Source organism: Macaca fascicularis, chromosome 7 (genome assembly GCF_037993035.2).
Source record: "Macaca fascicularis isolate 582-1 chromosome 7, T2T-MFA8v1.1".
Classification (NCBI taxonomy): domain Eukaryota; kingdom Metazoa; phylum Chordata; class Mammalia; order Primates; family Cercopithecidae; genus Macaca; species Macaca fascicularis.
The window spans coordinates 41,190,558-41,203,043 of NC_088381.1; the positions used below are offsets into that span (position 1 = coordinate 41,190,558).

The 12,486-nt window shown below is 44.3% G+C and overlaps 1 protein-coding gene across 5 annotated transcripts in view; it reads left to right on the forward strand.

The window, feature by feature from the left end:
• The window catches only part of ZNF609 (zinc finger protein 609), a 235,564-nt gene that overhangs the window by 161,172 nt on the left and 61,906 nt on the right, over nt 1–12,486 (forward strand). For all 5 annotated transcript variants that reach the window (XM_065547353.2, XM_073996026.1, XM_045397301.2 and 2 more), the window contains one exon: nt 8,565–8,790. In XM_065547353.2, coding sequence (XP_065403425.1) covers nt 8,565–8,790 — 226 coding nt within the window. The remainder of the gene's footprint in view (nt 1–8,564; nt 8,791–12,486) is intronic.

The window sequence follows — 12,486 nt, forward strand, 5'->3', positions numbered from 1 at the left end:
CCTGGGTTCAAACGATTCTCAGCCTCCCGAGTAGCTGGGATTACAGGCATGCACCGCCACGACTGGCTAATTTTTGTGTTTATAGTAGAGATGGGGTTTTCCCATGTTGGTCAGGCTGGTCTCGAACTCCTGACATCAGGTGATCCACCTACCTCAGCCTCTTAAAGTGCTGGGATTACAGGCGTGAGCCACTGTGCCCAGCCAGTGACATCTTACTTTCTACACAATCTTATCTGATAATTCTGAATAAATCTGAACATTCATGTAATCATCATCCCCAACTACCTTTTTATTTTTGGATAAAACAAAGTTTCTTAGAACTGCTGTTATCAGTAGAACGAACTTCCTTCCTGCGTTTTTGTCTGTGAAGGTGAAGATAAAGACTCATTGTGAAGGGGAGAAGGAAAGGTCTATCTCAAATATCTCTTCAGTGAATTTTCTTTCTTTTTTTTTTTCAGATAGGGTCTCTCATTTTGTCGCTCAGGCTGGAGCACAGTGGTGCAGTCATAGCTAACTGCTGCCTCATCCTCCTGCCTCTCAGTCTCCCGAGTAGCTGGAACTACAGGGATGTGCCACCATACCGAGCTAATTTTTTATTTTTTGTAAAGATAGGCTTTTGCTGGCCAGGCACGGTGGCTCACGCCTCTAATCCCAGCAGTTCGGGAGGCCGAGACGGGTGGATCACGAGGTCAGTAGATCGAGACCATCCTGGCTAACACAGTGAAACCCCATCTCTACTAAAAATGCAAAAAAATTAGCTGGGCGTGGTGGTGGGTGCCTGTAGTCCCAGCTACTTGGGAGGCTGAGGCAGGAGAATGGGATGAACCCAGGAGGCAGAGCTTGCAGTGAGCCGAGATCAAGCCACTGCACTCCAGCCTGGATGACAGAGCGAGATTCTGTCTCAAAAAAGAAAAAAAAAAAGATAGGCTTTTGCCATGTTGCCCAGGCTGGTCTAGAACTCCTGAGCTCAAGCAGTCCTTCCACCTTGGCCTCCCAGAATGCTGGGATTACAGGTATAAGCCATCACATTTGGCCCTCAGTACATTTTCTACCTGTAAAGTTATATTGCAGCCATGAAGATTTTTCTCCATCAGTGCCTCTCATCTGTGAGAGGCAGTTGAAATAGGTATATTATTATAATTACTCCTTGTGGGGAGATGAATGACTCTGGCCTTTCCCTATTCTCTCAAGTCCCCATTTCTGTGTCATCGGCCTATCAGCATTCAGATCCTTATATGTTACTAAACTGATATCTTTTTTTTTTTTTTTTTAGACGGAGTCTCACTCTGTCACCCAGGCTGGAGTGCAGTGGCGCAATCTCTGCTCTGCTCACTGCAAGCTCTGCCTCCCGGATTCACGCCATTCTCCTGCCTTAGCCTCTTGAGTAGCTGGGACTACAGGAGCTCGCCACCACACCCAGCTAATTTTTTGTGTTTCTGGTAGAGACGGGGTTTCACTGTGTTAGCCAGGATGGTCTCGATCTCCTGACCTTGTGATCCGCCCGCCTTGACCTCCCAAAGTGCTGGGATTACAGGTGTAAGCCACTGCGCCCGGTCCTCTTTTTTTTTTTTTTTTTTTTTTGCACTCTGTCGCCCAGGATGGAGTACAATTGCACAATTTCGGCTCACTGTAATCTCCGCCTCCCTGGTTCAAGCAATTCTCATGCCTCAGTGTTCAAAGTAGCTGGAATTACAGGTGCATGCCACCATGCCCAGCTAATTTTTTATTTTTAGTAGAGATGGGGTTTCACCATGTTGGCCAGGCTGGTCTTGAACTCCTGGCCTCAGGTGATCCACCTGCCTCAGCCTCCCAAAGTGCTGGGATTACAGGCGTGAGCCACTGCGCCCGGCCTTAAACTGCTATCTAAAGGTAAATTGAGAAGTATCATGTTAGGATGGGCAACATAGGGAGACTCTTTCTCTACAAACTTTTTGTTTTTATTTTGTTGTTGGTTTTTTTTTTTTTTTTTTTTTTTTTTTTTTTTTGAGACAAAATTTCACTGTATTGCCCAGGCTAGTCTCAAACTCCTGGACTCAAACAGTCCTCCCACTTCAGCTTCTCCAAGTGCTAGGATTACAGGCATGAGCCACCATTCCTGGCCAAAAAAAAAAAAAATAGCCTAGCATGGTGGTGCACATGTAGTCCCAGCTACCTGGGAGGCTGCGGTGGGAGGATTGCTTGAGCCAGAGAGGTTGAAGCTGCAGTGAGCCATGATCACTGCACTGCACTCCAGCCTGGATGACATTGCGACACCCTGTCTCAAAGAAAAAAGAATTATCGCCAGGCACGTCTGTAATCCCAGCACTGTGGGAGGCTGTGGCAGTTGGATCACCTGAGGTCAGGAGTTCGAGACCAGCCTGGCCAACATGATGAAACCTAGTCTCTACTAAAAATACAAAAAATAGCCAGGCATGGTGGTGGGAGCCCATAATCCCAGCTACTTGGGAGACAGGCAGGAGAATTGCCTGAACCTGGGAGGCGGAGATTGTAGTGAGCTGAGATCACGCCATTACACTCCAGCCTGGGCAGCAGGAGTTAAACTCCATCTCAAAAAACAAACAAACAAACAAACAAAAATTATCATTAAAACATAAATGACATAAAGTGTTGGGAAACTCTAGAGATCTCCTCTTTAAATTCTCTATAAGTCTGTTTTCAAGCTTTTGATTGTTTTGTTGTTTACCTCCCCAGTAAGCTGAGCCCTAGGAGCCATGATGGCACTTCTTAGTATTTCAAAGACTGAGAATTAGCCTAACTTTTGTTGGTGTAGTTATTAAGGCATCTAATTACCTTAACTTTTTAATATTCCTATTCCTTATTTTCCCTCTTGGCCCCAATCTCCTGACAATCCCTGCTCTTATATTTTAGGTATATGAGAAAGATGGCACAATGAGTCCTTTTCTGATTTTTTTTCCCCCTTTTTTGAGACAGGGTCTTGCTCTGTTGCACAGGCTAGAGTACAGTGGTACGATCACAGCACACTGCAGTCTTCACCCCCGGGGCTAAAATTTCCTCCTGAAATGGGAAAAGTTCTCTTGTCCCCCTCACAGGGCGTGCGATGGGAGTGTGGCTCACTTCTTCACTGCTCAAACCTCTAGGGTAGCATAGAGACGGGCAGGCTGTGGGGCTCCAACCCTGGCAGTGTCTAGGGGTGAATGCTTACAGCTGAAGCCCCAGTGGGTGTGTGTTACAGGGTGCTCTTTTAGTTTAGCTGTCCTTAGGTGTCTTGTGTTAGCTCAGTTAGACCCCTGCCTTATCCCAAGAACAGAGGGCTTTCTGTATCCCAAGGTTCATGTCTTGGTGTACTGGAAGAATTGGATCACATGTGGGCTTGGAGAATGAGTGTAAAGTTTTATTGAGTGGAAGTAACGCTCAGTAGATTGGGGAGCCAGAAGGGAGATGGTTTTCCCCTGGAGTTCAGCTACTTAGTGGCCCAGGCTCTTCTCCCACTGCCCCAGCCAAACTCTGCTTTGTTCCACGGCCTGCCTGCATCTGTCGTGTGCTCTTCCACCGTCGTGTGCTTTCCTGCTGGCATGCTCCTCTCAACGCCCTCTCGAGGTCCAGCTGCTGTGTCTTCTTCTGCCAATGTGTTCCTCTAAAAGTCCAGCTGCTTGTGTGTCTGTCTGCTAGGGTCTGGGGAATTTTTATAGGCACAGGGATGGGCCGTGGCAGACCAGGGTGGTCTTGGGAAATCCAACATTTGAGCGGGAAAACAAAAATGCCTATCTTCACCTCAGTCCGTGGGCACAGGCCCCAGATGGAGCCTTAGCCAGGGACCATGACCTCCTCTACCCAGCACTTCCCTTACCCCCTTCCGTATCATTTAAAGGGACCATGTTCTTCTCTACCCAACACATCCGTATCACTCCTACCTCAGCCTCCCAAGTAGCTAGGACTGTAGGTGTGTGCCAACACACCCAGCTAGTTTTTTTTGGTTTTGTTTTTAATTTTTTGTAAAGACAGGGTCTAACAGTGTTGCCCTGGCTGGTCTCAAACTCCTGGACTCAAGCACTCTGCCCACCTTGGCGTCCCAAAGTGCTGGGACTACAGGCTTGAGCCATTGCACCCAGCCCCCTTTTTCTGATTGTTATCTTCTCCTGGAAAGTGATAAATGAAGCTATGTTTGTTTCAGTGAATAATAGAATATGAAATCCTGTAAAGCCACATAAGTTATTAGATGAATATCACAGAGCTTATTATGCACTATGGCTTAATGTTAGATTATAGATGTGACCAAATGGTAATTAACAGAGCTGGAGCTGTAATTAAATACTATTGTGCTGCTCTGTGATCTCTCCTTAGATTTCTGTTGCAAAGTAAACGGAAAATGAACAGTTCAAACCCATAGGTGGATTTCGTCACTTCTCTCCATCCCCAAACATCTCTTTTAATTAACTAAGTAATTAAATAAAGTCATCTTCATACAACAGAGATGCCAAACTCTGCCTAGTAACTCTAATCAGAAAGGGTAGTTTGATGCATACTTGTTAATGAGTTCCTCATGTATATGAGTCTGTTCTGTTATTCTTAGTGATCAGTTCAGCTGAAGTTTCTTCTCCTCAGTTATTCTATAGCAGGGTATAATTTGGCAAACTGCTTGAATGCAACAGTGATGTTTCCAATCTACATTTTAGGTGTTGTTTTCTGGATTTCTCGGTGCAAAACTGGGGACTTCATTTTATCTAGAATGTGTTAGCATATCTTTCTCCTAGCCTGCCAGGAGCACTGAATAACCTAGCAGGAAATGAAACTACTTCAAGAAAAGAGCTGTCCTCAGTGGCTAAGAGAAAGAGTATATAGGTGTCTCCATGGGGTAAAGTTCCTTCGGTGCCTAGGGTTGCTGCCTGAGCTGTGGAACAGGTTGGCAATAGGACATGTGCAAGCAAGGCAATCAGAAAGTTCACAGGAGTGACCTGGAAGGTTTAGGCCAATGTCTGTGTCCAGTAGGACCTTGCAGGAATTTCTCTTGCGAGTAGAAGAAAGTATAGAAAAGGGAACAAACCCTAAGCAAACGAAGTACACATATAGGCTGTGAAACTGCCTCTGTCACGGTTCCTCCCCAAGAGAAAGAATAGATAAACAGAGGTGAGGCCAAGAGTAAAGATAATCTGTATACTCTGTCTCTAACTTTCCCTCTCTAGTGACTCTCAAGAGTTTCTTCCAGCACTGCAGAGGAGTGAGTAGGGAGGCTCCAGTTTACTTTTTCTATGTTGTTTTTACCTTCACTTCTGTGCATGGAAATTTTAAAGGATCTTTCCAGGATCTACCACACCCCAAGAAGGTTGGCAAATTAAATTATAAATGTCCATTTTCAAGAGAGCAAATATGCCTTGTGGCATTTATCATAAATGTCGAGGATTCATTATACAGGCTTCCACTTCCATTTCATTTCATGAAAAAGGTGGAGTTAGGGAAGTACAAGGGGTGTGTGTGTGAGACAAGCAGGATAAGGATGTTTTGGCAGCTCTTCAGGGACCAGAATTAATCAGAATCAGTGTGTGAACATTCTGTGGACTCACAGTGATGATCTGCAAATAGTGATGACTTTCTAAGCCAAGAAGTCAGAGCCAGCTGTGGAGAATGGATCTGGTACCCAGACCTCAGCTTGTAGGCTAGTTGTCAAGGCCAGGAAGACGTTTGTCTCTGTGTGTGTTGTGGGAGGGAAATGGATTATAGATAGAATGATAGCCATGTAGTAAATTATTCCAGAATCAGAGTTTTGTCGCAGAACTATTTAGAAGCTTGGATTATGGATTCATGTATGATTTTCTCTGAATGTCTGTACTGAAGGACATTTAACCTAGACTAAGAAGTCTTCACAAAGGGAAGAGTCCCAAGGATTGGGAAAGTCCCAATCTTAGACTCTTGTTTTCTAGATCTGCTGATTAATATCATACTTAATCTTCAGAGGAAATAAGCCGGTGTGTGCATTGAGTGTCTTTGCATATGCAAGACATTATGCTCATTCAGGATTGGGGCATCAATCACTGGAGCGTAATAGACTTTGTCAGCCTCATAAATTCTGGAATTTAAAGAGTTAAAGGATCACTGCCCACTTCATTCTTTTTTTTTTTTTTTTTTTTGAGATAGGGTTTCACTCTGTCACCCAGACTGGAGTACAGTGGTACAATTATAGCTCATTGTAGCCTCAACCTCCTGGGCTTAAGTGGTCCTCCCACCTCAGCCTCTGGAGTAGCTGAGAATACAGGCATGTGCCACCACACACAGATACCTTTTTTATTTTTATTTTTTATAGAGGTGGGGTCTTGCTATGTTACCCAGGCTAGTTTTGAACTCCTGTCTACATGTGATCTTCCTCCCTAGGCCTCCCAAAACACTGGGACTACAGGCATGAGCCACTGCACCTGACCCATCACAACTTTTATATTGTCTCTAGATGTGTTGCATTCTTCTTGGAACCTAACTAATTACATTTTTTTTTTCTTTTCTTTCCTTTTCTTTTCTTTTCTTTTTTTTTTTTTTTTTTTTTTTTTTTGAGGACGGAGTCTTGCTCTGTCACCAGGCTGGAGCGCAGTGGCACGATCTCAGCTCACTGCAACCTCCACCTCCCGGGTTCAAGCAATTCTCCTGCCTCAGCCTCCCACATAGCTGGGACTACAGGCACCTGCCACCATGCCCGGGTAATTTTTTTTTTTTTAATTTTAAGTAGAGACGGGGTTTCAGCTTGTTAGCCAGGATGGTCTCGACCTCCTGACCTCGTGATCCGTCTGCCTCAGCCTCCCAAAGTGCTGGGATTGCAGGCGTGAGCCACCGCACCTGCCTAACTAATTACATTCTTGTGAGAGGTTCTGTTTTGGAGGCAGATTGCTTATTTCTTTTTTTTTTTTTTTTTTTTTTTTTTTTTGAGAAGGAGTCTTGCTCTGTTACCCAGGCTGGAATGCAATGGTGCGATCTCAGCTCACTGCAACCTCCGCCTCCCAGGTTCAAGTGATTCTCCTGCCTCAGGCTCCTGAATAGCTGGGATTACAGGCGCCCGCCACTACGCCTGGCTAATTTTTGTATTTTTAGTAGAGACATGGTTTCACCATGTTAGTCAGACTGGTCTCGAACTCTTGACCTCAGGTGATCTGCCCACCTCAGCCTCCCAAAGTGCTGGGATTATAAGTGTGAGCCACCTCGCCTGGCCGTGTTTGACTATTTCTATCTTTGTGTACATAATCAGCTACATCTTCAGACTGCTATTGATTGGCTTCTGGGTGGCAACAGCACCTTCTGGTTTTTTTGTTTTGTTTTGTTTTGTTTTTTTGAGATGGAGTCTCGCTCGTCGCCCAGGCTGGAGTGCAGTGGTGCAATTTCAGCTCACTGCAAGCTCCGCCTCCTGGGTTCACGCCATTCTCCTGCCTCAGCCTCCCAAGTCGCTGGAACTACCACCACGCCCACCACCACGCCCAGCTAATTTTTTGTATTTTTAGTAGAGACAGGGTTTCACGGTGTTAGCCAGGATGGTCTCGATCTCCTGACCTCGTGATCCGCCCATCTCGGCCTCCCAAAGTGCTGGGATTACAGGCGTGAGCCACTGCACCCAGCCCACCTCCTGTTTCTTATAGATAAATTTGATGTTAGAATTATATTCCTTGGGAGGCCGAGACGGGCGGATCACGAGGTCAGGAGATCGAGACCATCCTGGCTAACACGGTGAAACCCCGTCTCTGCTAAAAAATACAAAAAAAACTAGCCGGGCGCGGTGGCGGGCGCCTGTAGTCCCAACTACTCGGGAGGCTGAGGCAGGAGAATGGCGTGAACCCGGGAGGCGGAGCTTGCAGTGAGCTGAGATCCGGCCACTGCACTCCAGCCTGGGCAGCAGAGCCAGACTCTGTCTCAAAAAAAAAAAAAAAAAAAAAAGAATTATATTCCAAGATGCCATTCTCATTAAACAACCACTGTTACAGTCTCTAAGGGTTAGAAATTCCCACCAGGTTAATCCCAGCCCTGCTATAACTTTTAAGTAGATTCCTTCTAGCCAAAGATGTGTTAAAGCACCTAGGATCATTAGGAATCATGGCATTCCTAGGATTTGGCTATTTCTTCCTCTCTTTTTCCCCACCCAAATTCATGGATTTTATGCCAGACTAATGTACTGTTTGCTGAACAATAGAATGGTAGGAAGCATAGTGTGGTGGTAGCAGAACATACCTCAGATGCTGGGCCTTGTCTTTCTCATCAGTCTGTGTGCTCTGTTACTATTGAAATCTGGCCCTGATTCTCTTTCATTACAGACTTTTAAATGAGATGAGAAAAAATAGAACTTTTTAAAAAACAATTTTAGCCAAGTGTAGTTTATGAGGAAGATCATTAATGCTCATTATATAAGATCATTATATGCTCATTAATAAGAGTTTCTCTTAGCACAGGATGCTCTCATCTAAACCACTAGATTTGTAGTGGTATCATAAGCCAGAACTTGAAAGGAAGAACCAAAGTCTTATTTATAGCCGTCTGCACTCTGGCAGGAATAGATATAGGACTAGATTAAATACAGAAAAGGTATTTCCTCTAAATGTTCTCCCTGCAACTCAGCTACTACTTTTTCTTCCCCCCCACAGATGGAGTCCCCTGTTTCCACACCAGCAGTGCTGCCAATACACCTTTTGGTGCCAGTGGTCAATAATGACATCTCATCTCCTTGTGAGCAGATCATGGTTCGTACCCGATCAGTTGGGGTCAACACATGTGATGTGGCTCTAGCCACAGAGCCTGAGTGCTTGGGCCCCTGTGAACCTGGAACTAGCGTCAACCTTGAAGGCATCGTGTGGCAGGAAACAGAAGATGGTAAGTGTGATATGTGGCTTTCCCATCCCTTCTCAACCTGCTTCTGCAGGGGCTTATTGTTGTAAATATTGCCAAGTGGTTATTAGAGTCTCAAGTGTCCACAGTCTGTGGGATATACCCGCACAGAGGATTTTAGCAGACTTAGCAAAATTTCCCAGCTTCTAGAGATTGCCAATACCAGTTTTTTAGATTAATTATCTTCCCTTCATAGCTATTCAACAGTGTTAATCCTGGTGCTTAAGCAGTCATGTGATAGGTGTTGGGGAGGTAATTCAAACTGTATCTGTATTCTCCATATCCCTTCTATTATTTTATGTGGGAGAGTTAGATTATAAATTAAATTTGAGGCCGGGCGCGGTGGCTCAAGCCTGTAATCCCAGCACTTTGGGAGGCCGAGACGGGTGGATCACGAGGTCAGGAGATCGAGACCATCCTGGCTAATATGGTGAAACCCCGTCTCTACTAAAAAATACAAAAAACTAGCCGGGCGAGGTGGTGGGCGCCTGTAGTCCCAGCTACTCGGGAGGCTGAGGCAGGAGAATGGCGTAAACCCGGGAGGCGGAGCTTGCAGTGAGCTGAGATCCGGCCACTGCACTCCAGCCTGGGCGACAAAGCGAGACTCCGTCTCAAAAAAAAAAATAAATAAATAAATAAATAAAATTAATTAATTAAATTTGAGGTCAGGGCTGAGGAGAAAAAGTAATAAAAGGGCAGCTGAGGGAGTCAAGGGGATGGAGAATAGTCACTCTTAAATTGACTTAATGTTGGCTCATTGCATATGCAGCTCTTGCCTTTTTTAACACCTATAGGTACAGCCAGCTCACTCCTCCCACTGATTGCCTCATTGCCCAGCCACCCACACCACTTCATGTATCTGTCACTTGGTACAGATTTTATAGGCTGAGGCAACGGGGAAGTGTTTAGATGGTCTTATTTTCAGGCATCCACTAAGCAGTTGGCTCACTGTAGGTTGCTGCTGCCCAAGGCATCCGGACTTCTTGCATGTTCCATTTGCCCCTGAGAATGGAATGTCTTCTGTTTTGGAAATTCATGAACCTGAAAAAATGGAAGGAAGTGTAAAGGGACTTAATGGAGTATTTCAGATCTTTCGGTAACATCTGGTGGCAATTTGATTTTTGCATATTCTTTTTATAAAGAATCCAAGTCCTTGTCAGAGTATATGTGGTTAGAGAGGCTGGGCCTCAGAGTCCCATCATGTCTCTCCATCAGTAACCAGACTTTCAAACTATCCTCACTCTGAGGAGTTTAGAGACCCAGAGGAGCGCAGCTAATCATCTCTGATTATCAGAGAGCTATTTTGTCAGTCTGCCCCTAGAAATTCAGGCATTTCATTCTAACAAAAGTCTGTTCCCCTGAATATTTTGTTGTCATTCAGTATTTATTTAAAGTTTACCATGCAATAGGTGCTGATGTGTTACAGTTTAAGAACTCTGTGTTCTTGTCTGTCTCATCATTAGGGATATAATACATCTTCAGCTTTCAGAATAACATTGCTAATGGGTTTTATTGTGTGCCTGAGTGGTAGATGCTGATGCAGAGAAGGTAGAGAGAGAGTTTAACTCTAGAGGTTGACTCTGGATATGTGTATAAAATATACAATCTGAAAATCACAAAGTGCCTATCTGATTTTTTAAATGTCATCTGCTTATGGACAAATGTCTGAATAGTCACAGTCTGTTGAAATGACAGACATATCCGGACAATATCTCTGTGCTACCAAGCAACCTTCAAGGCCTCTTGCTTCAGTATATTGAAGATAGAATAAATCAATTTCCTTCCTATTTGTTCTGCTTGTCTTTATGATGGTGACTCTTCTCCAAGAACAAGATGCTTTTTTTTATGTGAACCTAACAAAAACTTTGAGAGAGTGAGGCTAATGCTTTCACTCTCCTGAGGACAATGAATACCTTTTTATCTGACGATCCCTTCCTGCCAGGGCAAAATTAACACATAATTTTTTTTTATTATTTTTTGTAAATCATTTGCTCTGAAAGGCTCTCAGGTTTGTCAGGTTGTCACAGGCAGCCTATTATTACCAAGTTCCCCTGTTATGTACTCTTTTTTTTTTTTTTTGAGACAGAGTCTCACTCTGTCACCCAGGCTGGAGTGCAGTGGCACGATCTTGGCTCACTGCAACCTCTGTCTCCCGGGTTCAAGCGATTCTCCTCTCTCAGCCTCCTGAGTAGCTGGGACTATGGGCGCGCACCACCATGCCTAGCCCATTTTTGTATTTTTAGTAGAGACGGGGTTTCACCACGCTGGCCAGGCTGGTCTTGATCTCCTGACCTTGTGATCCGCCTGCCTCAGCCTCCCAAAGTGCTGGGATTACAGGTGTGAGCTACCGCGCCCAGTCCAGTATGTACTCTTAAGGTACTCTGTACTTTATTTCATAGCACACATCACAGTTTGCAACTTTGTTTATCATTTTATGATTTTTCTCTTAATATGAATGTCTCCTACTGTGTTCGAAGTTCTGAGATCAGGCAGTCTGTTTTGCTCACCATTGTATTCAAGGTACTTAACATAGGTGGCAACTGACACCTATAGTAGTAGACTCAAAAATACTTGTTTGAGGCCAGGTGCAGTTTATCACCTAATGTCAGGAGTTCAAGACCAGCCTGGCCCACATGGCGAAACCCCATCTCTACTAAAAATACAAAAAAATAGCTGGGTGTGGTGGCATGCCTCTGTAATCCCAGCTACTTGGGAGGCTGAGGCAGGAGAATCGCTTGAACCCCGGAGGTGGAGGTTGCAGTGAGCCGAGATCGCACCATTGCACTCCGGCCCGGGCAACAGAGAAAAAAAAAAAGAAAGAAAAATATATTTGTTGGAATGAAGGAATGCTTGCACCTATATTATTGTCATTTCTGGATCTATCTTAATATATATCTAGAGGATATTAAAATACTGCTTGAACTTAGGAATGGTGTCAAAATACTTCCCAAAAATCTAAATCTTCTCTGAAACTCAGAATAAATACGGCTTTCACCAGGTTTGAGATCAGTCTCGTTGTCTAAATCTGTAAGATTTTTAATCCTACTTTTAATACCAGGTTTTCTCCCACTTACTGTATTTCAAGGCTTAGCTCTCTTCTTTATTTTTTCTTTCATCCCAAGGGAAAGAGAACTGTCTGCAATAATATACTCATCTTTTCTTTGCTTTCTGGTCACCCCAGAGGGCCTTCACCTGAACTGTCAGTTGGCGAAGGTCTGAATTGGGATCACAGTTGGTTCACATTCCTTTTCATCTTCAGGTAACAGAGATTTCCTGCAAAGATCATTCTCTGAAGATCTGTAAGATCCAGTATACCGAGTCAGTCCTCAAGTTAATCATAAGAACTATATACAGATACTTTTAAAAAAATTCTTCCAGACTTCTAGGTTTTTTGTCTGCCTCTCGACATTTTGTACTTCTGTCTGTCTCTTTGTCCAGCAAACTACACTGTCTTCAAACAGAAAAGTCCTTACAGCTCAGAGAGAAGCTGTGAATGCTTGGCCTCTGAGGGGAATGGAGGACACTGAGGTCCCTGTAGAACTGAGCCACCTTGCTGAGAACAGGTGTAGGAGTCATGGCCTCAATTATTCCTAGTTTCTTTGCCTACTTGTCCTACAGTGTTACTTCTTTCTTTCCTCTTCTCTCCCTATCACTCACTTTAAACCTTGGATGCATTTTCAA